We start from the raw sequence: 22,379 nt of genomic DNA on the forward strand, positions 1-22,379 counted from the left end.
CGTTGCCCACATGTTATAGTTTTGGTTGTTGAGCTTCTTGATTCCTCCAACAACTTGAAGATCACCCATCGTATCGGCAAGACTTTGACTACACCGAACAAGCTTGAGTGACTACCGTGCAGAGTAATACACTACTCTCGACACAAAGCTCCCTCTCAAGGTTTGTGATAACCTCAGCAATAATCTCAAGAAATCTTTTCTGATGTGGAAGATCAGTCAAAACTGCAACCACAGAGTATACTCGAAATTTCAAGAGACTTTACAACCAATGCTCTACCAAGAACGATCCCTGACCGACTTGGCTCTGATACCAATTGTTGAATAAGAAGAGTATCCAAGATAACTCTAATGATCCCAAGAAGAAGAAAATAGAGCACACTCTTAAAGAAAGCTCACAAAACAAACTAATTAGCAAAGCTTTTCTTATTTAGCTCTAGGCTTTGTTTTTCCTTGGATGATATACAATGCTTGAGGACTTGGGTATTTATAGCAAACCAAATGAAAGCTACACCACACACTTAATTAAACTAAGATTATTTGCTACCACACAAAACCCATTAATTGCACCTAATTTTTTCCACTCAACCATACCTAACATTGATTCTACCTAACATTGATTCTCAACATACAGTTCACAGGAGCAATTGGTTTTGAAAGAGGTGCTCCCAAATGATGAAGCTGCGAAATATGGGTCATCAAGTCAATACCTCAAGTCATCCACATTCACAAAGAAAAGTGCAATAGGGCAACTTACCATAGCATTATCATATATGACACCAGAAATAACAGAACGGGAAACATTTTCAGAACGAGTTGACGGAGGAGACACAATTACCATGCCTAACACTGATAGTAACGAATCCTGGATGCATATGAAGTAGGGTGTAACATCATAATTTAGTAGCAGAAAATAACATATTGCAACACTTTTCCTTTTGAAGAAAAATAAATTAAAAGGTATACAATTTCATAGGAATAAATTCATAAGATAGAAAGTAAATGCCTGCCTCCGGCCCCTCCAATTGGATAGCTACATGATAGCTTGCATCATGAACAAGTACTCCATCCCTGAACCACTTCAACACAGCTCTGGACCCCCTTCCTCTACATTTTATTTTATTTTATAAAGTAGATAACAAACAAATTAGTATTTATCGAGAAATAGAACAAATAATAAGCGAAAAGTAAGGAATAGCACTGCTAAATTAATAATGCGTTTTACCTGCCCTGCAAACCCAAGGGAAGGTAGTAACCCCAAAGCTTTGTCATTGTGAACCGCTTCGCAAGCCAAACATGTGTTCTAAGCCACTTTGTACCATCCCCTGATGTGCAGAAACCCTTTTCAAGGTTCATTTTAAGCTCAGCTCTCCTACGAATGCGACGAGGAACATTCTTCTTGTCATCTTTCTCTGGAGGCAATGTCAAAGCATTACTCTGATCAAGTTTTCGCTTCTTTCAACATCTTTTTTTGGCGACTTGATTGTCGTAAGCGGTGGTTCTTCTTCTCTTGCTTCTCCGAGACCGGAAATCATTGTTCAATCTGTTAGATACAATTGAATGGAGTGTCTCAAGCTCTGAACCCCGTGATTCTGCAAACTTTTGGACATTGATTTTTCGAGGCGGAGTTGATGAAACCTGTTGCCGTCTGAAACCATCGGTAGCCATTAGACACAATTAAACCCCTCAGATGAAGAACGATATTATACAAGTTCGCCACACAAAATTATAATCGACTCTTCACTCTTCGGACATCATTGGTCTCTATTCGCAGTACTAGTCTATTACTCTGAACTGTCCAAAAACAATTTGTAAGATTCTTCAAGGCTTTGGCAATCGCAACTGTGGTTCCAATTCCAATTAAATATAAAGTTGGAAACAATAGGAGACATGAGATACGAAATTCAGTCCAACTAACATCAATGATACAACAACTTCAACTTAACTTTCGAAAACCAATATGTAAAGACACAAAGCTAAATGAGCAACTGCGGTATCCGATAAATATATAAAGATTGAAACAAAGGAAACTACAAGATAGAAATCTGAATGCAATGTGAGCAACAAAATCAATTACTTGGCACTGCCACAGGAATTTAACATAAGAAACTCCTCACATCAATCACCAGTTGCGTTTCGAAACTCACCAGATATGCTCACAAGTTCATACTAATAATTATTTTAAAAACAGAAACAGAAGGAAAATAAGAACAAGGATTTGCGTTTCAGGTTCTGGTTATCTAGAGGTAGACGTCACAAAATTATATATCAGCCAACGAGAGCGACCAGAAATAGAGAGAGAGTACCTGACGACTGAGAGAAGAAGAACAGGTGAGAGAGAGGGGGAAAGGTGAGAGGGATGAGGAGAGATTTTGCAGCAGAAGAGTGGAGAAAGAAAGGAGGGAAAAGGGGTACCCAGCAAGCGGCTGCCTATTTGATACCTGGAGCAATTTAATTGATTACCGTTGGATCAATCTCAATGGCTGAAACTAAACACCTTCTGTATCCAAGAAGAACAGGTCTCGCAACTCTAAAAACACACACACTAGGGAGGCATCAAAGACCACGCCTCAGCCTTCTTCTTCTTCTTCCTCGCAATCTCTTCTCTCTCTACCACTTTCGCCGACTCAATCCACGGCTGCGGCGGCTTCGTCGAGGTAAAAGATTTCATCTTTTTCACTGTTAGAGTTAATGAATTCTACCCTTTTACCTGATCGAGTCTGTAATCGCCACTGTAAACTCTCAGGCTAGTTCTTCTCTGATCAAGGCCAGGAAGCCGCCCGATGCTAAATTGGATTATTCTCAGATCACGGTAAAACAATTTTTGGAATTAGTGCCTGAAATTTCACTGCATTTTCGTCACTAATCTAAACCAGATACGGGATATCGAACAAGTAACAAATTGATTTTGGGATTTTAGGTTGAGCTTCGGACAGTTGATGGGTTGTTGAAGGATAGCACTCAATGTGCTCCCAATGGTTACTACTTCATTACCGTATATGACAAGGTATTATTTCTTAATCTTTTTCGGTGTCGGATTTCGCTGGATCTTTACATTTCACGTGCTCTCATGCTTCAGTGATGATGTTGTGTTGTCTGAAACTTTCCGGTTGGGACTGTTAATTGTACAGTTGAACTACACCACTATCACATCATGAATGACAAGTTTTGTTTTTGTTACAGATCAAGTCCTGATATGCCTGTATTATTGTTGATCTTGGTAAGTTTACTTATTTATCTTTAGTTGGGTTCCTAATTATGCATGCTTGTACCTTACGTTGAAATTGGCTTCAACCGCTAGATCATTCCCTTTGGTCTCTTTCTTTGTCGCTATGTTTTATAGGTTCCAAAAATAGAAGAAAATTTTCTAAACTTGATTAACTTGCTGCACAAATAGTGGATGATCTAAAATATCTTGACCAGCATGTCCCGTTCGTTTATATCTTGTGTAGTGATTTATAGCAAACATGTGGTTCTTTTGTTTATCGCATTTGGTTTCAAAATTAAACTCTGCAAGATTAGTCATACCTTCTTTTCTTTTTCATGCTGTTGCACATCGAGTGGGAAGAATCTGAATTCATATTACTTTTCTCTGTTTTGTAAATTCATGTTGCCCTAAAATTGCATCCTCTGTTAGAGTTAATCTCGTTACTTCGCGTCGTATGACATTTTCTTTCGTAGTTCCTTTCCACTGAGCTGTGAGCACTGAGCCTCTTCATAGACTAGCTTTGAAGGTTGTAGTCCTTGTTGGATGTTTTACAGATTTGTATTCTCTGAATTATTGCACTTGACAATAATGAGGATGCTTGTTTTCTGAACGTGGATTGTCGAAAGATTAGATAGTTTGGAGATGTGATAATAAAAAAAAGAAAATAGTTTGGAGATTGGTCAATCTCGGTGCGAGTCATTGTTTAATAAGGGCTAGACATCGTTTAAAATAGTCTCTCTTCCGTGGCAGTCGCACCACTTCTTTTTAACCAACCTTTAACACACGCTTTCGTGGACTCACTCCGTGTATTTTAGCATTTTTGCAAAAATTATATAAATTAAAATTATTAAGACATTCATTTGTAATGAAGAAATGGATCAGATTTAGATGATCTTTTGGTAGACATAGTCTTTGAGAAAATAATAAGTGATAAACATTTCAGATCGTTTAAATATATAACAAAATAAGTATTGCAAGAACGTGTGTCAAATATTATGTACAAAAAATGATACCACGGATTGAATGGACTGAACTTGCTCTAATAGATTTTCCTTGGCATTTCTCTTTGTTTAATTTCATCATGGGAGCTCATCGTCAAACTCTCCCCTAATAGTCAAACTCCTATTCTGTATTATCCTCACCGACCCATTGACTTAATCCATCGGGGAAACTTCCTCATCAATAAGTGTGAAGTGTCTTGGTGGCTATTAAGAATCTTCCCGCTAACTCGTCAACTGTAAGGTTTAACTCTTTCTCATTTACTGTACTTTATATTTCTTGTGTTTACTAGCCGCTTGTCAAAATTTATGCGTGCGATAATTAGTCTTTGTATGTTAAATTAGAAAATTTTTTACGATTTAAAAAAAAAAAAATTAAGTTAATTTGTTTATATATTTGTCAATCATAAAACACCTACCAATTTACAATTTACACCGTGAAGTTTGGATGCAATTGCAACCTCAAACATCTTTAAAATATTTCAATTTTATACACAAATTTGTATTTTATTGCAATTTTATATATTTGTTAGTCAAATCGTCAATTTACTGTTAAGTGATGACTGGCAAATACATGAACCACATATTTCAAAGACTAGGCATATAAAAATAATTAATTATAAAAACAATTTAAATACAAAACTAAATAATAAACAAAGTAAAAAGGGACCCACCCACTCTTCTCCCACCCGAGCACACCACATGCATTTCCACCTTCTTTCCTACATTCTCCATCAGCACCACCCATTCCATACAACCACCGTGTCTTGTGGAACTAGTCCCCTACACCAATCTTCTTTCTAATTTGACTCCTTCACGTCAAGCCACATGCCCCCAAAAATACCCTAACCCCGAAAGTCAAATTAACGTTTGAAAAAAAAAGAAAAAAATGTTTGAAATTGCTATAAAATACAAGTTTGTGTGTGAGATTGAAATGCTCTAAATATGTTGTATGAGGTTACAATTTCACTCAAACTTGAGGGTGTAAAATGTAATGTACTTAATTTAATTGTAAATTTTGAAGTTTTCAAGGGCAATTTATGGTATTTACATGTAGAATGCTCCACAATTTAAGGTCTCCCACTTTTCAAGGGCAATTTAAGGTCTCCCAATTTATGGTATTTACATGTAGAATGCTTCACAATTTATGGTATTTACAATTTCACTCAACCTCGTAACATTTTTTTGTCCTAGTTTCATCAAAGCTGATAGTCAAACTCCTCTCAAATTCTGTACCTCAACATCCCATTCACTTACAAGGAAACTTCCTCGTCAGTAAGTGTGGAATTCCTGGTGGCTAATGGGAACCTTCCTCTTCATATATATGTCCCTCTCAGAAACTGCATATAATTGTCCTCGGCCTTGCATATTCGTGCCCTGCATTCAGTCATTGCAAGAACCAAGAAGCAGAGAGTTTCTCTAGATGGATGCTTTCCGAGATTCTTATTCGTCCTCTTACCGGTGTTCCTATCATGCCTTCTTGAGTTTCAGAGGCCAGGACACGCGCAAGGGCTTTACTGATCACCTCTATAGAGCCTTGGAGCTAGCAGGAATCCACACATTTAGAGACGATGATGAAATCAAGAGAGGGGAGAAGATTGAGTCGGAGTTAGAGAAGGCGATACAGGAGTCACAAGTATCGATAATTGTCTTCTCCAAGGACTATGCTTCCTCAAGGTGGTGTTTGAACGAACTTTTGAAGATCGTGGAACGTAGAAATACTGATCGTAGACATGTGGTTCTGCCAGTTTTCTATGATGTGGATCCATCCGAGGTCAGGAAGCAGAGTGGTTCTTTTGCTGAAGCATTTGCCAGACATGAGAAGCGATTCAGTACGGAGGAGATGGACAAGGTGGAGCTGTGGAGAAGAGCTCTTAGAGATGTTGCGTCTTTGGGAGGAATGGTTTTAGGAGATCGGTAATTTCTATTCTCATAATGTTCTCAAGCTAATTGAAAGTGTCTTTTAAATTAGAAAACTAGATTTTAATCTCTAAATAAGATGAAGTTTAGAAAAGTGTCTTATACAAGATTAAAAATTGATTTTAGTTCTTAGACTCTATTTAATGCCAGCATATATTCAATGTCTCTTGTTTTATTTATAATTTTATGAATTTAAATTTTATGAAAATATTGTATATTTTAATTCTCATTATGGTAACATCTTATATAAGAAAATATTTTCGTAGAGATTTTTTGGCACACTTATGTTTTTGCATATTTTCTTATCTGCCACTAATTCATTACAATATATTTAGGTACGAAGGTACATTGGATTAGTATAATATGTTTAGGTACGGACATTTCGGTAAACTAGTTTAGTATAATATATTTAGGTACCAACACTTCGGTACACTAGTTTAGCATCATATAGTTAGGTACGGAATTTTTAATATACTTATGTTTTTACATATTTTCTTATGTGTCACTAATTCACTACAATATATTTAGGTACAAACATTTCGGTACATTAATTTAGTAAAATATATTATGATACAAAAGTTTAGGTACATTAATCAAATAAAGTTAAATAAAATTCATTAAGTTAAATACAATTAGTGAATTAAAATGTGTATAATAATGAATTTAAAATTTAATGTAACAACATTAAATAAGTTATCTATTAAATATAAAAACAAAAATATAATATGAATTTGAATTCAGTACATACTAAAATCAATATTCAATCTAACACCAGGTTTTTATTAAATTTTAATCTTCTTGAAGGATTAAAGTTCAAAGACCCCTATAGAAAACTAGATTTTAATCCTTGGCAAAGATGATTTTTAGACTAAAACCATGAATAAGATCAAAATCTAATTTTTGTCACTCGATACATTAATAACCTCATTTATTAATTATATTTTATTTTTTTAATTATTTCTCTTTTTCTTCCTAATTTTTAATGTATTAATTTATTTCACTATAATTTTCATTTCATTTATCGTAATATATTTTGTTGTAAACATTTAGATAAATTAATTTTTGTTATACAATATATTTCGATGTACTTTGTCTTCTTCATTTAGGTACGTTAAATTTATTATAATACATTTCAATGCATACATTTAGATTCACATATTTCAGTACATACATTTCGATACAAACATTTAGGTACAATAATTCAATATAAAACATTTCGGTACTAACATTTCGATGCATACATTTTGGTACACACATTTAGGTACATTAATTTAATATAATATATTTCAGTTCTAACATTTAAACACATTAGTTAAATATCATACATTTCGGTGCTAATATTTCGGTACACACATTTAGGTACATTAATTAATATAATACATTTTGGGGCATATATTTCGGTGCATACATTTCAGTACTAATATTTAAATACATTAGTTAAATATAATACATTTCGATACACACATTTCGGTACTAACATTTAGTTACATTAATTGAGTCTTTCAAGTTTTAAGAATGCTAAATAAAATTAATAAATTAAAAAAAAACCCTTTTTTGGTCAAAAAATAAATTAAAATTTTGTATAATAATAAATTTAAATATTTAATAGGAGACATTAAATAAAATGCACATTAACTATTTTGAATTAAGGATACATTAAGGGATTATAATCAATATGTAATCTAACATCAGGTTTATTTTAAATTTCAATCTTCTTGAAGATTAGAGTTAAAGAAAAACCCCTTTTTAAATTAAGTAAAAGGTTTTGTTTAGCCAAAATGATCTTGAGATTTGCATAACTCATCACTTTAGTCCATGAGATTTAAAATCAATATAAGGAGTCCCTGAGATTGTCTACCATCAATCATTTTGATCCATGGGTGAAAAATTAAGTTAAATAAGGATCAAAATAATAAAATTATCCTCAATTTAATAAACAATAGGCCAAAATGATTTGACCAAATTGAGGGTATTTTTATCATTTCATCCTTATTTTATGGAGATTTTTCAATAAATGATCAAAATATGGACAAACTCGGGACCAATTCTATCGATTTCAAATGTTGGGACCAAAGTAAGGAGTTGTGTATTTTGGCTAAAAAACCTCAAGTAAAATTGTAGATGGCAGTGAAGCTTGAAGTTGTTCAATTTTGGTTTATATTTTCCTATCGATTTTGGTTTTATTTGTTCTCATGCTTATTTCTGCGTCATATATTTCAATTAAATGAATTATAGGTATGAGGGGCAGTTCATCCAAGATATTGTTGAAGAGATTAGAAATGAACTGGATCACGCAGCTTTAGACGTCGCTCCCTTTTCAGTTGGAATGGATTATCGTGTGATACGCCTAAACAAGTGGTTACAAGATGTATCAAATGATGTTGGTGTAGCTGTCATCTGTGGGATGGGTGGAATTGGCAAGAGCACTATCGCGAAAGCCGCTTATAACTGCAACTTTGATAGATTTCAAGGTAGCAGCTTTCTTGCAGATATACGAGAATCTTCAGAACAACCTAATGGTTTTGCTCGCTTGCAAAGAAAACTTCTTTCAGATATCCAAAAGGGGAAAGCAAAGAAACTATACAATATGAAAGAAGGAACAAAAAGGATCGAACAAGCCGTGGGCTATAAAAAGGTTCTTATTGTTCTTGATGATGTGAGCAACCGGGATCAACTCAATGCAATTCTTGGAATGCGAGAGTGGCTTCATCCAGGAAGTAAAATTATCATAACAACTCGACATGAACATTTGTTAAATGCTCATGATGTTTTTGAAAAGTTCATGGTTCAAGAACTGGATGAGGATGAATCACTTGAGCTTTTCAGTTGGCATGCCTTCAGACAATCCCATCCAGAAGAAGGTTACATGGAGCTTTCAAGACATGTGGTACAACACTGTGGAGGGCTTCCATTAGCTCTTGAAGTTCTGGGATCTTCTCTATCCGGAAAAAGTGTAGAAGTATGGCAAAGTGCATTGCAGAAGTTAGACGTGATCCCTAATGACAAAATTCAAAAAGTTCTGAGGATAAGTTTTGATTCTTTACAAGATGATCATGACAAAAATTTATTCCTTCACATAGCCAGTTTCTTCACAGGAAAGAAGATGGATTATACGAGTACAGTGTTGGACAGCTTAGAGTTTTACACAAGGATTGGGATTGAAAATCTAGTTGACAGATGCCTAGTGAAAATTCAAAGGAACAGGTTGGTCATGCATCAATTGGTGAGAGACATGGCAATGGAAGTTATTCGTAAAGAATCACCTGATGACCCTGGAAAACGTAGTAGAGTGTTGCAGAAAGATGCCTCTATTATTTTGAGAAAATTAAGTGTAAGAACTATGTTTTTCTTGTGTATGTATTTTTAGTTATGATTTGCATGTGCAGTACTAGTTATATACTTACCCAATTCTGTGATTTGTTAGCAGGGTACGGAAAATGTTAAGGGCCTCATGCTCAACCTTGCTTGCAAAAGAACGTTAGTCGGAAGTGATAAACAACGCTGCCATGTTGAAGATTATGATGAAAATTCTTCAAGACGAAGTGGGCTTGGTTTCTTCTCTTGGAAACCAATTAGCTTTTCATCCACAAACTCAGCTTCTGCATCAAATGAGATAGATTTCAAACCTGAGGCGTTTAGAAGGATGCACAATCTTGAAATTCTCATGCTCAACAACGTCAACGTCAGGGGAAGCTACGAAGAATTTCCAAAAAGTTTAATATGTTTATCTTGGAGAGGATTCCACTTAAAATCAGTACCAGAAAATTTTTATTTGGAAAACCTGGTTGTTCTTGACATGCGAAATAGTAGCCTACAACATGTTTGGAATGGGATCAGGGTACGTAACTCTCTCTCTCTCTCTCACTCTCTCTCTCACATGTCCATTATATCTTCTTAAAAATTGATTAATACTTGTTATTGAAACAGTTTCTTCCGAGGCTGAAAATTCTTAATCTCAGTCATTCGCATGGCCTTAGGACAACCCCCGACTTCTCAGGACTCCCTAACCTTGAGAGATTGATTCTTAAACATTGCATAAATTTGGTTGAGGTTGATGAGTCCGTCGGATTCCTAGAGAAACTTCTTGTTTTGAATGTAGGAGGCTGCAGAAATCTCATGAAGCTTCCAATATTGAGATCTGTGCGGGATCTTGATCTTTCTGGTTGCTCAAAGCTTGTGCTTGGTGCCAATACGACTGCCACAACTGATCACTTACAATCTACAGCTTGTGAAATGAAGAAACTCAATCTGTTATCACCTAAATCATGGTATTCAATCTGGTCGTCGGTGTCGCCGAGGAAAAATATTGAATCAAGCAGTTTCTCATTGGCAAGTTTACCGCATTCCTTAACAAGTTTACGTCTGTATTGCTGCAATCTATCAGAGATTCCGAGTGCCCTTACTATGCTGCCTTCGTTAGAGTACTTGGATCTGAATAACAATCCAATTACAAGCCTACCAGAGACCATGAACAATCTTGTTAAGCTTCGCACTCTTGCAGTAGAAGGTTGCAGAAACCTCACAATGCTTCCAGAGCTCCCACATAGTTTGAAACAATTGAATGGTAGAGGTTGCACATCATTGAAAAGAATAACAAATTTACCGAACTTGCACATACCAAACTCAAATATATCGTTTTACAACATATTATTGAACTCAGAGTTATGGTATTGTGGGAAACTAGTTGATGTTTGTAGCTTGTTCCGTACACTAACATTGAGCAGCTTTGACATAAAAGTCCTCAAAGATATCGATCTATTCGATTTGAAACCCAACGGTGGCGTTGAGGTCCAAAGGAACAACTATTGTGCAAGTAGGCGCTCCAAGGTTCTCTCTCTCTCTCTCTCTCTCTCTCTCTCTCTCTCTCTCTCTCTCTCTATACTATGTACAAGTGCTTAAACAATTAGATTGTAATCACAACATCACCATGAAACTGCAGGGAACTTATGAATGCGCCATATATAGCATTTTTCTCCATGAGAGCAAGATTCCAGATCGGTTCAATTACAGGAGCATGGGTAACACTGTTTTCTCTATTATTGTTCCTTCACAGCCTAATATCAAGATCGTAGGTTTGAATGCATGTATATTGTATGCCCGGCAATCGGATCGAAGCCGTCATCGTTTCCCTTCGCTTGAACTTAGGAATGAGACAAAGGGCCTTAGGTGGGGATTATGGCTGTCGTATAAGGTTGAATGGAAAGTGATGAACGAAGATATGTTATGGCTAACCCATTGGATTATGGGGAACAATGAATTGGAATGCGGGGAAGAAGTGTGTTTTAAAATCAAAGAGCAAGACGGTTTCGTCACAAAGGAGATTGGAGTCCAGTTTGTGTACGAGCAGCAAAATAAGGATAAGGAGGATGTCCCATCAAGTAGTGAAGATGCATTGATCCTACGTGAAATATCGCCTTGGAGACGGGGCATAAGGCTTTATATCAACTGCGAGAATGAATCTATGTCAACTGTCGTCTGCCATGTTTGTTACCAAATCTGTAACCATGAAGTGATCGATCTTAAGAAAAATAAAGTTTTAGAGCCCAACTAGAAAATAAGCCCACGCGTTGCGGTAGGAATCAACTGTTTTAGGCGTAATTGCATGAATAAGACACATTTCAGGCGTAACTGCATACATAAATAAGACACAAAGTGCAGGAAGTAAAGCTCATATTTTTAGCAGTGTTATTTTAACAACAATTCTTCAAGTGGTGGATTGCCCTGGTGGGTAGGGCATTTCTCTTAGTCCTACTGCATTCCAGGTTCAAAGTTCCAACCATCCCCAGTACCAGTTTAAGCACACCAAAGACCAAATTTAGCATCTTCTGTCGTCATCCACCCAACCCCAGCAGATACTCATACAAAATTCAAACAGAACTTGCCAAATTCATCCTCTTAAAATACAAAACGAAAATAGTTTATGATCACTGACCTCTTTGAATTGAATGATATTCGGATTCTTCAGTGATCTGTGGTTCATGATTTCCCCTTGAACATGTTCATCCATCTGCATCACCAAAAAAATATATTTTTAAAAAAATACAAAATGAAAATAGTTTATTATCACTAACCTCTTTGGATCGAATGATATTCGGATGGTCCAGTGATCTATGGTTCATGATTTCCCTTTGAACATGTTCATCTATCTGCATCACCAAAAAATTAATAAATATTTTAAAAAAAATACAAAATTTAAAGGATAAGAATTGCGAAGATTCTTAGGTCTTAGTTCGGAATGAAATAGCTTGTCTCACCTCCATATATTAACAAATCTTAGTCTATATGATTTTGCCAGAGCCACTGAATGTTGAATATATATCTGTTGAATATTCTACTACCATCAACATTATAAAGGTTTCTAATTGAATCATATGTTTAAAATCCAAGCATGAAAGCTTTACAGAGATAAATAAACAAATGTAAATAACTAATTAGGCAGTACACAGCAGAGAGGGGAGAGAGAAAGAGCAGTTGAAGGAGTGAGAAGCAAAGTAGCATAGCAAGTGGAGAGTAAGCAATTAAGCATAGTCATCTCACGTAGGGAATGCCTGAGAATTGATCTTTGCTTCTCTTCCTTATGATCCTCTTAAATGCAATTCTACACATTTCTAAACCAAATTTACAAAGCAGAATTCAAAGAAATTTAAAGAAACCTAGTAAAGATTCAAACTTTTTTATTATCCAAAAGATATACATAACCCCATGTAACAAAAACAAATTTATGACACAAACGACATGATCTTTGGCCACAAAAAGCAAAAGAGAGAGAGAGAGAGAGAGAGAGAGAGAGAGAGATTTTGCTTTTTGCACTATGCAGAATATGCAGAGAATCAAATTATCATAACCCATTTAACAACATGATATTTTAGGCAATAAGGCATCACATTTAGACCCCAAATGAAAGAATTTGAGAGAGAGAGGGCATACGTGGTTGCCAAGAAGAGGGAGAGAGCAATTCTATTTCCTGTAAAAACGAAGAAACAGAGCATTAACAAACACACATGCACAAATCTTAAAGGAAATTGGTAAGAAATAATCATAATTGAGAAAATAATCAGAAAACCAGAGAAGACACAACTGGAGTCTAATTCTACAGAACCCATGACAAACAAATATCCAAAATTTACAGATTACAGTAACAACATTCCAACAAAAGTAAGAAGACCAGATAAATTATCTATTCTAAAGTAATCCAACATATTAAAGGGAGTCACAGAAGGCCAGTATCTAAGGTAATCCAACATATTAAAGCATCCAAACACAGACTCAGAATTACAAAACGCATGAAAATTCACATTCCAACGTGTTATGAAAATGCAATCACCAATTTCAGATCAACCCAAACCAAATAAACTTATATCAGTACGCATTAAACCCACCAAACTCAATCAATTTCATCGGTATATAATTGCACGAAAAGTTAAATTGAATGCAGACTCAATCAATTTCCCCAAAGTCATTGTTAACTGAAAATCAATACCAAACCCATAAATACCACCATAGAATTTGGCAAAACCCAAAACAAAATACAAAAATTTACTCACATAATCACAGAAAAACATGAAATTTGAGCACCCATTTGGCCAAGTTAAAGGATAAAGGCACTCACATCATCGTAGTACTCTTTGGGAAGATCTTCTAATACTGGTTCTTCCTTTTTCTTGCTTTTCCTCAGAGCTGCCATAAAAAACCCAGAGAAGCACACATTCAGAAAAGAAAAGGTCCAAAACTGCCATAAAGAATCCAGAAAGCATACAAATTTATCAGAACAAAAACCAAATGATGTGAATGAGTAGTGAGAGGTTGTGTTAGGCACCTGAAACACGTTTTGGTTTCAACTGAAAGGGCCAGAGCGTTGCATGCGAGGAAGATGACGATATCCACATTCTTTTTTCTTGGGTGAACTAACCAAACCATATTATATACTAAAACGACATCAAAAATCATTCACAAAATCACAAAAAAACAGAACAAAAACATTCACAAAAGAATTCCCCAAGTTTTCAAATGGAAATTAAACATTTACATAGCTTATATAAAAAGCCAAAATATAAAAAATTAATCAAAAGGTTGAGAGAACTCACATCCCAGTAATGCTTATTGCTGATATTAACACCCACTGACACCAGCCCTTGGTTTGTGGAATTCCCACGCCCAACTCCATGACCTCTGTCTCTGCCCAACTCCATGACCTCTGTCTCTGCCATCCCAGTAAGAGCTTACCAAACTTTTCTAATGGCTAAATTGTTCATTTAACTTGATAACTTCTTCCTGCAATCCATAAGTAAGATCATTAGATGCGGTAAATAAAACATCATACTTCGTCCATGGCAATCTAGCAGAGAAACCAATTGCATTCAGATGGAGCCTAATTTGTGGAACTACATTTATATGCACTGAAATACATTATCATGTTGTCATATTTAAAACTGAGGTTTATGCAGTATGCTATCTTTAGCATACACAAAATTTTTGCCCCTCATTTTTGAAGTTCTGCACTTCATAATTTATATACCTTCAGTTTCCCTTCTAATGAAGGTATGGACTGCTTTCCATTTGGAATTTTCGTAAGACAATGTTATGATATTCCTAATTTAGAATGTGTTTCCATTCTAATCAATGCAAGCCCTAAATCATAAATATTGTACAATTAGATCTCAATTACTCTGATGTGTTTGAGCATGTGGCAGGGCATGAGAATCAGAACCACTCCATGTTGTTCTCTGCTTCGTGATTTGGTCATCAAACAATACTTCATTCCCTCCATCTGTTATCACGTCTTCTTAATGATCATTAGTTCGTCTCCGAACTGTATCCAGAAAAAACTACACATTAATCCCAAAACAATCATACAAAAAAATTGCGGATTAGAGTCGATTATGTACCATTTTCCCAGGATGTAGAAAATTGATTCCTGGAGGAGCTTTTTCGTTCAAAACTAAGTCGAGCTGCGAGGATGAAGGGTCGAGGATTGTTCGTGAGCTGGTGTTGCGGATATAAACACGTAGAAAGCTCCAGTGTCTCATAACAAACACAAATCGAATATGATCACCATGTCACATTAATTACCTAAAATTCAAAATGTTATATACATTAGTATGTTGAACAAATTAGTTACTTTTCATTAAACTAAAAAATTTACAGAACATGAGAAATAAAGAATTTGTATTGTTTATATGAAAATAGAATAACAAGAACATCATTGAGTCATTGACTACCATTTTATTCGGTAGTTTCCTCCAACTGCAGTTGTTGACAAACATAATAGACAATGTTTTTTAGCGAATTATGGACAAAGCTTAATATTCAAATGCAATGAAGTGGAAAACAAAATCCAATTCTAGGACGAATTGAATCCTTATTAATCCTTCCTGTTCTAGTACCTAAGAACCAATGAAGTGGCACTATATGAATATACATGCTATAAGAAACCATTCATTTGTAGATGGTATTGTGTCACTAATATTGTATTTAAAAATCTACCCATGATAAAGATGCAATATCTAGTTCGGTAAAAAATCAAAACGAAGAGTTAACAAAGGAAAAGGATTAAGACGTTGAAAGACAAAACTGGATTCTTTTACTGGGTAAAGACGGTTCCCCCACTGGCTGTCTCAAACCACAAACACTTTTTTACATAGAAATTTTATAAACTAATAGATTAAAATAAATCTAAGTGTTATAAACGAAAAATCCTGGGATTGATAGCAATGGCATCAACAGTGCCACCACATCCCAAATAAATGAATGAAAATATAGTGATTAACGTCCAACTAAGAAGCTCAAGCTTGAACATAAACCAAGGCATAAAAGCTTACCAAACTTTTCAAATGGCTAAATTGTTCATTTAACTTGATAACTTCTTCCTGCAATCCATAAGTAAGATCATTAGATGCGGTAAATAAAACATCACACTTCGTCCATGGCAATCTAACAGAGAAACCAATTGCAATCAGATGGAGCCTAATTTGTGGAACTACATTTATATGCACTGAAATGCATTATCATGTTGTCACATTTAAAACTGAGGTTTATGCAGTATGCTATCTTTAGCATACACAAAATTTTTGCCCCTCATTTTTGAAGTTCTGCACTTCATAATTTATATACTTTCAGTTTCCCTTCTAATGAAGGTATGGACTGCTTTCCATTTGGAATTTTCGTAAGACAATGTTATGATATTCCTAATTTAGAATGTGTTTCCATTCTAATCAATGCAAGCCCTAAATCATAAATATTGTACAATTAGATCTCAATTACTCTGATGTGTTTGAGCATGTGGCAGGGCATGAGAATCAGAACCACTCCATGTTGTTCTCCGCTTCGTGATTTGGTCATCAAACAATACTTCATTCCCTCCATCTGTTATCACGTCTTCTTGGTGATCATTAGTTCGTCTCCGAACTGTATCCACAAAAAACTACAAATTAATCCCAAAAACAATCATACAAAAAAATTGCGGATTAGAGTCGATTACGTACCATTTTCCCAGGATGTAGAGCTCGGTGATGATTCCCTCCTCATTTTGCACCTTAAACGTCGACATTTTAAACCAGAAACCAAAATCAAACAAACATAAAGAAATACGACTGACAGAATCACACTGTAAGCCACCACTCCCTCGCTTCCACGGTTCCACCCACAACACCAAAAACAACAATAACAATAATAACAATGTACACTCAGACAAAACAAAAATGCACCAAAGCCCTCCAGTGCTATAACAGCACTTCTAGCACAACTTCAATATCTATGGACTGTTCCTTTCTCCATGTTACAACGATAGTATTAGAGCTCTTACAACATCACAGATGCATGACCAAGAGTGTATTCGACAACCTTTTCTCCGATCCTTTTCATCCGTTGGTCCTAAAGATTGTATTCTTTTAAATTCATCTTCTTTTTCGGTATCAACACACATTTATCACTTCATATGACGAACACAAAACACCTAACATTTTGGGTGACAAATTAGAAGCAACTAATCGGAATCTGGATACTGAGAATTAAATTACTCTTTGTTCTTATAGTCCTAATGGAAATTACTCATTGATTCACAAAATTAATCAAACTAAAATGCAAGAAAAGCAAAATCAACAACCCATATCAAAATAATATGAAAAGATCCCAACAAACCAACCAAACAATTAACATTTCAAAAAAAAAATTGCAAAGTTGGAGGGAAAGAAGCACCAGAAAAAATATACACATCCAATGCTTTTAATCTCAAGCTAGAAGTAGGAATAACTGAGTAAGTTAATGAAGGCAAAGCAGAGGGTAGGAAGCAGAACATACCAAGAGACCAGTAGGGCATCCGGGCCGGTCTGCCGATGAACGCCGTGTACTGGTCGACAACGCCTAACGGCGTCGGCCTGGCAAAGAAGTAAAAGTCGAAAACACCCCCAATGACCTTGTAGGTGAGAAAAGTCCCTCTGTAGAACACATCCATGCCATTGCTGGTGATTAATCGTGCTTCTGTTCTTGGTTTCAGTTTCCATTCTATCATTTTCTGTTATGATACCTGGAGTTTCAGCCGCTTCAACCACTTGCAATTCAACAAATGTCTTGCAAATAAGAGTGGGTTCAATATCATGGCGTGGTAATCATCAGGAAAAAGAGCGATTCCACTCATAAGGGAAGACGATAAACAAGACGAAGACTATCGTCATATCGTCTTCTCGTCTGCTCCTCTATAACAACCTAACCACTAGCAGGCTTCCAAGTCCATATCTAGACCTGTTACTAAGGAAGAGAAAGGTAAAAGGAGTCCAGCTATGCATTGCTCCACAAACTCCATTGTTAGAGGAAGGGATATTCATGTCCTCATCCATCGTATTTTCTTGGCTATTTCTATTTAAGATGTCATCCTTAAATCCGGTTAGATTAGTGCGAGCATCATCTGCAGAAGACAGGTCTTCAATCTCTCTGTTAAACAATGACCTCTGTCTGCTTTCAGAGAAGACACTGCTAGACACAACCTCGTCAACAGAATGCAACCCGGGTGGGGAAATGCAGATGGATGACGGGTCGACATCCATCTCATTGCCAGTAATTTCTTCTCCATAACTCTCATTACATAGGTCATTTCCACGTGCTACTAAATTACTTGGTTCAGTAGCCACTTTACCCTTGGTTCTCTCAGCTCCATCCCCACAGTTATTCTTATGTAGAGATAATACTTCCTCATTTATTGGATCCTTATTTACCACTTCTTGATTTCAATTGGCGAAAGACGCCACATCCATTGTGGTATCTTTGCTTTCCATATTAATTAGTCCACTGCTAAAGAAACAGCCTGATCATGAATCAAAGAATCATGAGGTGGGCAGTGTAGCATATCAATCAAGGCCTTGTGGTACTGCAATAGGCTGATAGATGGCGTAGACAACCCTTTCTGGCAGACATTAATAACTTTGAGTATATGTTCACACAGGTTGCCCATTTCTGCCCAACGGCAGTTGCAAATACCGAACTGCGAACCAAGGTTCCAAACAACATAAGTATTCTCTTGGTCGAGCTCCTCAATAACTTTTGCACGTGTACCTTCTATGACAATATTGCAGTCAGGAATCTTCAAAGCTTTACGCCAAGATGTTAAACCACTCGCCCACTCATCTTTCCAATATCATGCAAAATCATCCTTCTCGGAATATTCATCAAGCCAGAAGTAGGAATGCACTTTTGTACCCAGCTTATCAATCAACCAATCAGCTCGTTTGTACACGCTAGGTTTCTTCTCATTCAATAGCCTAAGCTTTAGTTGTTTGTGGTAGAACTCCATTGCCGCAGAGGTTTCCTGGCTAGCAAGAGGAATATTTTGTAGTGCAGAAATCCACATCCCTGAGTCAAGAGACATTTTTCTTGCACGTGTTATTCAAGATAAAAGCAAAAGAAAAAAAAGGTTCCTATTTAAAGAGAAGAGGGTGAATGAATTAAACGATACACTTGTTACGTCGTATCATAAGGCAAAATATACCCCTACTGAATATGATAGTGACTAACCAATTCTAGGATACCAGGTTGCCTTAAAGTAATCCATAAAATCTGATTCATCAAAAAAATCTTCTATAAAGTCCTCAAACAAACGCTTGCTTCCTCGTTGTTGACAGATGTTATCCACTGCCTGATGAAGCCTCCTTGATGTTGTAGCTCGCATCTCATTGTCCACACTTTTCTTTACTAAGTTTTTATGCCATGCATGATGAACCCGCCAAAAGCTTATCATCACTGAACACTGAAATACATCACTGAGTATAATGAAAAAGAACATTAGTGAATAAAATTTTCAGTATGAAGACTGGACGAGGACTGAGCAACCAACCTGATGGTACGCACATCAGCTAGAGGATCATCCACTATGAAACCAGCTAAATTCCATGCAGGATCTTTCGTTTGATCTCTATTGTAAAAAGCTCTCATCCATTTATGGGCATTGGAACTTTCAAACTTTGGAGCAACTATCCATGCTACCGGAATGACCTTGTTGTCTTCATTAAATACAAGGAAACTATGAACGGGATACTAAATAACGTTGCAACAAGAACTAATTATGTTTCTCATTATTACTATTAACAACTGTAGTTGATAATAAGAGGGTGAACAAACTAAACGGACCTTCAATTTGGTTGTTCCCAACCTTGAATCAGAAGCTATAAGGCTGTGATTGCCAAAGTGAATCATCTGTTGCAACTGCCACTCTGTTTGAATGCCCAAAGTTAAGGGATCCACGTCAGAGAAATCCTCATAGAAGAAAACATGACTCTGATGGTTTTCTACCCATATGTTAATGCTAACCGCATCATCAGCATCCAATTCATATATAGAACGTCGAATGACCCTCTCCTGCCTCCGAAACATAACTATGGGTTAAAAGGTCATTGCAATTAGATGGACCACCCTATTGATTCATTGTGTCTCTGCATTATACTTTCCACAGAGACCCCCACATATAACAAAGACTGCACACGAAGAAGCAGACCCTGAGAGATACAAGGGGCAAACATAGCACGTGTTCGAGCAGCCATCTTATCTTGTGGACCATGGCATGGCGCTCCTTTCCTATCTACATGCTAATCCTGATTATATATGATAAGCGCCACTGAGGGTTCAGCAATTAATCGTTTCACAATAAAGTGGCAGGTACAACCTCTCTTGGTGTTCGGTCGACCAGCATTTTTCTTCTTTGACACATTAATCATGATGGGTCGTACAAACCCACCATTCCTCTGGTCATCAGGACCAAAGGAACACCAATATCTACACATTTGAACAAAAAAAAAAAAAAGATAGGTTAAGCTGATAGGATACAGGAATGCTGGCTAAAATGGACAAGGGTAAAAACTGGAACTTACAGAATATACTCAAGAATACCATCAACCTTTGGTTTGTAAGGCGTCTTTGGCTGCCGCTGTCGCCTCGCTTCAACATGAAATCTTGTTGGACATTCTTTATTAGAACCCCTCAGAAAATCGTGGACTCTAGGAAACGGAATTAGGGCAACTCTATCTTTCTTGTCCCGCCAACCTTCCACCTTTGACCACACAAGATTAGAAGAAGAAAACTCCAGTGCAGGTGGACTCTGCACAGGAAGGGACATAATCTCATCCCATCTAGCCATCTACAATGAATAAAACGGAAATGACAAATTTAATAAAAAGAATAAAACAATTGTCATTTTGACAGAACGTTAATCTCGATAGTCCTACTTTATAATAAACTACTACTTATGCCTTGTCTTCTGAATTCAGCTAAACTGAAGTAAGACGACATGTTCAAACTTCTACAAATTTGCTGTTCAAATCCTATGCACAAGTCATGTTGAATAGACTTTCCCAACTTGAACATGTGCTTAAGTGCTTATTACCGTCATTTTCATATCAAATTGCCCAGGTGCTTATTACCGTCATTTTCATATGAAGTGCTTTAGTGCTTAAGTGCTTACCACCGTCATTTTCATATCTAAATTCAAAAAAATCACTGTCCTGGTTTGAATTTTAAACATATTCCCAATAGTCACACCTAACCCTTAACTATTAGTTGAATAAAAGGTTTTTCCAATCGAAAAAATGAACAAAAATGGCGGATTTTGCAGCTGGCTTCGTAAAGTTACACAATAATAACAGTAACAGAGGTCTTTTTCACTCTAAGAAGTACCAAAGAAAGTCAAAAACTTCATATTTGATAACAAGAAAACAAACAAACAAAAAAGCAGAAACAATTTAATTCATGCAATACATTTCCTTCCCAACAACAAGTTCAAAACTTTAGCTAACAATTTAACTGATTTCGTCTGTTTTCATCAATTCTCAAAAATTAACAGTCGAAAAACACAAATTAAAGGGGAAAAAAAATGAACTTCCTCGAGTTTTCAGATAAGTGAAGTCGCTAGCTTCAGAGACACAAACTGAGCTATATCGAAATATGTATATGTATATTTATTATAAGGGGTAGAAGGTAGGGTTAAGGTTACCTGGTATGAGAAGGGCAGCAGGGAGAAAGAGGTTGTGCTGTCTGCGGAGATTGGAAATGGAGAGGGAGGGAAGAGGACTGAACCCCCAATAAACCCTTTCGTTGTATGTTTTTCATTTTTCTACTTCTTGTTATTTTATCCAACTTTGCAGTATTTGCAAAACAGGCCAACTGTTCTACACACTTTTGCTTTTTTACTAAATCCGCTTATAATACATGTATAATACACTTATATATGTATTTAGAAAAAATTGATTTGTATACACTTGTCAATCATACGGTAAAATACATGTTCATATAGGTAAGTGTGCAGTTTTCACATTTAATAAAAGGAATATAATGTTGTAAATAGTTAGTTTTTGAACAAGGTATTAGCACAAATAGCTTTCGATGCTTCATTCGAAGTTCTCAAGAAGAATTATTTTGGAGTTTCGTCATCTGCAATTAAGGGAAAGTATTAGTTTCATATCATTCTTATTTCGATTAAACCATTACTTTTTATTGAAGTGATCTAGTTGTTAATTGATTCAATTTCTCCTCTTGTGTTTATGTTTATTGAAATGCAATGTATTAAAGATTGAAATCCGGATTTGGAAAAGGTCATTTGAAACCAAAGTTTTGTCACACCAGCCAAGTAACCTTAAAACCTATTCTTTATGATTTGATTATGTTCGAATTGCTTGATATGAATGATGTGCGTGAAATTAATAAGAATTTGGAAATGGGATTACAAAACCCTAGAACTCGAAGTTTCCTCAAGTTGGGGCTAGAAACATGAAAACCAACTA

The 22,379-nt window shown here is 36.0% G+C and overlaps 2 protein-coding genes and 2 pseudogenes across 10 annotated transcripts in view; 1 reads left to right on the forward strand and 3 right to left on the reverse strand.

Moving 5' to 3' along the window:
• Positions 1-2,441, reverse strand: part of LOC148689772 (ribonucleases P/MRP protein subunit POP1-like) — a 10,218-nt pseudogene extending 7,777 nt beyond the window's left edge. The window contains exons 1-5 of the transcript XR_015958487.1: positions 2,304-2,441; positions 1,223-1,786; positions 1,008-1,104; positions 755-862; positions 630-678 (exon numbers count right to left, since the gene is read on the reverse strand). The product of XR_015958487.1 is annotated as a ribonucleases P/MRP protein subunit POP1-like (transcript). The remainder of the gene's footprint in view (positions 1-629; positions 679-754; positions 863-1,007; positions 1,105-1,222; positions 1,787-2,303) is intronic.
• Positions 2,442-2,915: 474 nt separating this feature from the next.
• On the forward strand, positions 2,916-11,805 carry LOC137708559 (disease resistance protein RUN1-like). 4 transcript variants are annotated; one of them, XM_088689259.1, is made up of 7 exons: positions 2,916-3,004; positions 3,181-3,217; positions 5,398-6,120; positions 8,359-9,454; positions 9,548-9,961; positions 10,051-10,950; positions 11,063-11,805. In XM_088689259.1, exons 3-7 carry the CDS (start codon positions 5,627-5,629, stop codon positions 11,672-11,674), a joined length of 3,516 nt encoding a protein of 1,171 aa, XP_088545385.1. In that variant the 5' UTR covers positions 2,916-3,004; positions 3,181-3,217; positions 5,398-5,626; the 3' UTR covers positions 11,675-11,805. The 4 variants fall into 4 exon arrangements, with proteins under 4 accessions (XP_088545385.1, XP_088545388.1, XP_088545386.1 ...); XM_088689262.1 differs by having other exon boundaries at positions 9,551-9,961; XM_088689260.1 differs by lacking the exons at positions 2,916-3,004; positions 3,181-3,217 and adding an exon at positions 4,294-4,447.
• Positions 11,777-17,495, reverse strand: LOC137709428 (uncharacterized). Of its 4 annotated transcripts, XR_015958484.1 has the most exons (9): positions 17,419-17,495; positions 16,605-16,654; positions 14,789-14,932; positions 14,208-14,394; positions 13,940-14,027; positions 13,733-13,800; positions 13,051-13,087; positions 12,195-12,269; positions 11,777-12,130 (listed from the first exon to the last, which is right to left on the reverse strand). XR_015958484.1 is itself a non-coding variant. In XM_088689269.1 (8 exons), exons 4-8 carry the CDS (start codon positions 14,328-14,330, stop codon positions 12,011-12,013), a joined length of 474 nt encoding a protein of 157 aa, XP_088545395.1. In that variant the 5' UTR covers positions 14,331-14,394; positions 14,789-14,932; positions 16,605-16,654; positions 17,419-17,495; the 3' UTR covers positions 11,777-12,010. The 4 variants fall into 4 exon arrangements, 3 of the variants coding, with proteins under 3 accessions (XP_088545395.1, XP_088545398.1, XP_088545397.1); XM_088689269.1 differs by lacking the exon at positions 13,051-13,087; XM_088689272.1 differs by having other exon boundaries at positions 11,777-12,269.
• Positions 17,496-18,180: 685 nt separating this feature from the next.
• On the reverse strand, positions 18,181-21,725 carry LOC137707670 (uncharacterized; annotated as a pseudogene). The gene is made up of 6 exons (XR_015958489.1): positions 21,593-21,725; positions 20,475-20,740; positions 19,738-20,379; positions 19,445-19,644; positions 19,126-19,370; positions 18,181-18,963 (listed from the first exon to the last, which is right to left on the reverse strand). The product of XR_015958489.1 is annotated as an uncharacterized LOC137707670 (transcript).
• Positions 21,726-22,379: the final 654 nt, after the last annotated feature.

The sequence above is a fragment of the Pyrus communis genome, chromosome 17, assembly GCF_041283825.1.
Source record: "Pyrus communis isolate YQ-2024b chromosome 17, ASM4128382v1, whole genome shotgun sequence".
Lineage (NCBI taxonomy): Eukaryota > Viridiplantae > Streptophyta > Magnoliopsida > Rosales > Rosaceae > Pyrus > Pyrus communis.

Excerpts from the sequence above, each read along its gene's own strand:
- LOC137709428 (XM_088689269.1), bottom strand. The coding sequence starts at position 14,330 with ATGGCAGAGACAGAGGTCATGGAGTTGGGCAGAGACAGAGGTCATGGA. Across the intron at positions 14,028-14,207 it reads GCAATAAGCATTACTGGGAT|TTCACCCAAGAAAAAAGAAT; the intron begins GTGAGTTCTCTC and ends TGGTTTGGTTAG. Across the intron at positions 13,801-13,939 it reads GAAACCAAAACGTGTTTCAG|CTCTGAGGAAAAGCAAGAAA; the intron begins GTGCCTAACACA and ends TTTTTATGGCAG.
- LOC137708559 (XM_088689259.1), top strand. The coding sequence starts at position 5,627 with ATGGATGCTTTCCGAGATTCTTATTCGTCCTCTTACCGGTGTTCCTAT. Across the intron at positions 9,455-9,547 it reads TTATTTTGAGAAAATTAAGT|CAGGGTACGGAAAATGTTAA; the intron begins GTAAGAACTATG and ends GTGATTTGTTAG. Across the intron at positions 9,962-10,050 it reads ATGTTTGGAATGGGATCAGG|TTTCTTCCGAGGCTGAAAAT; the intron begins GTACGTAACTCT and ends TTATTGAAACAG.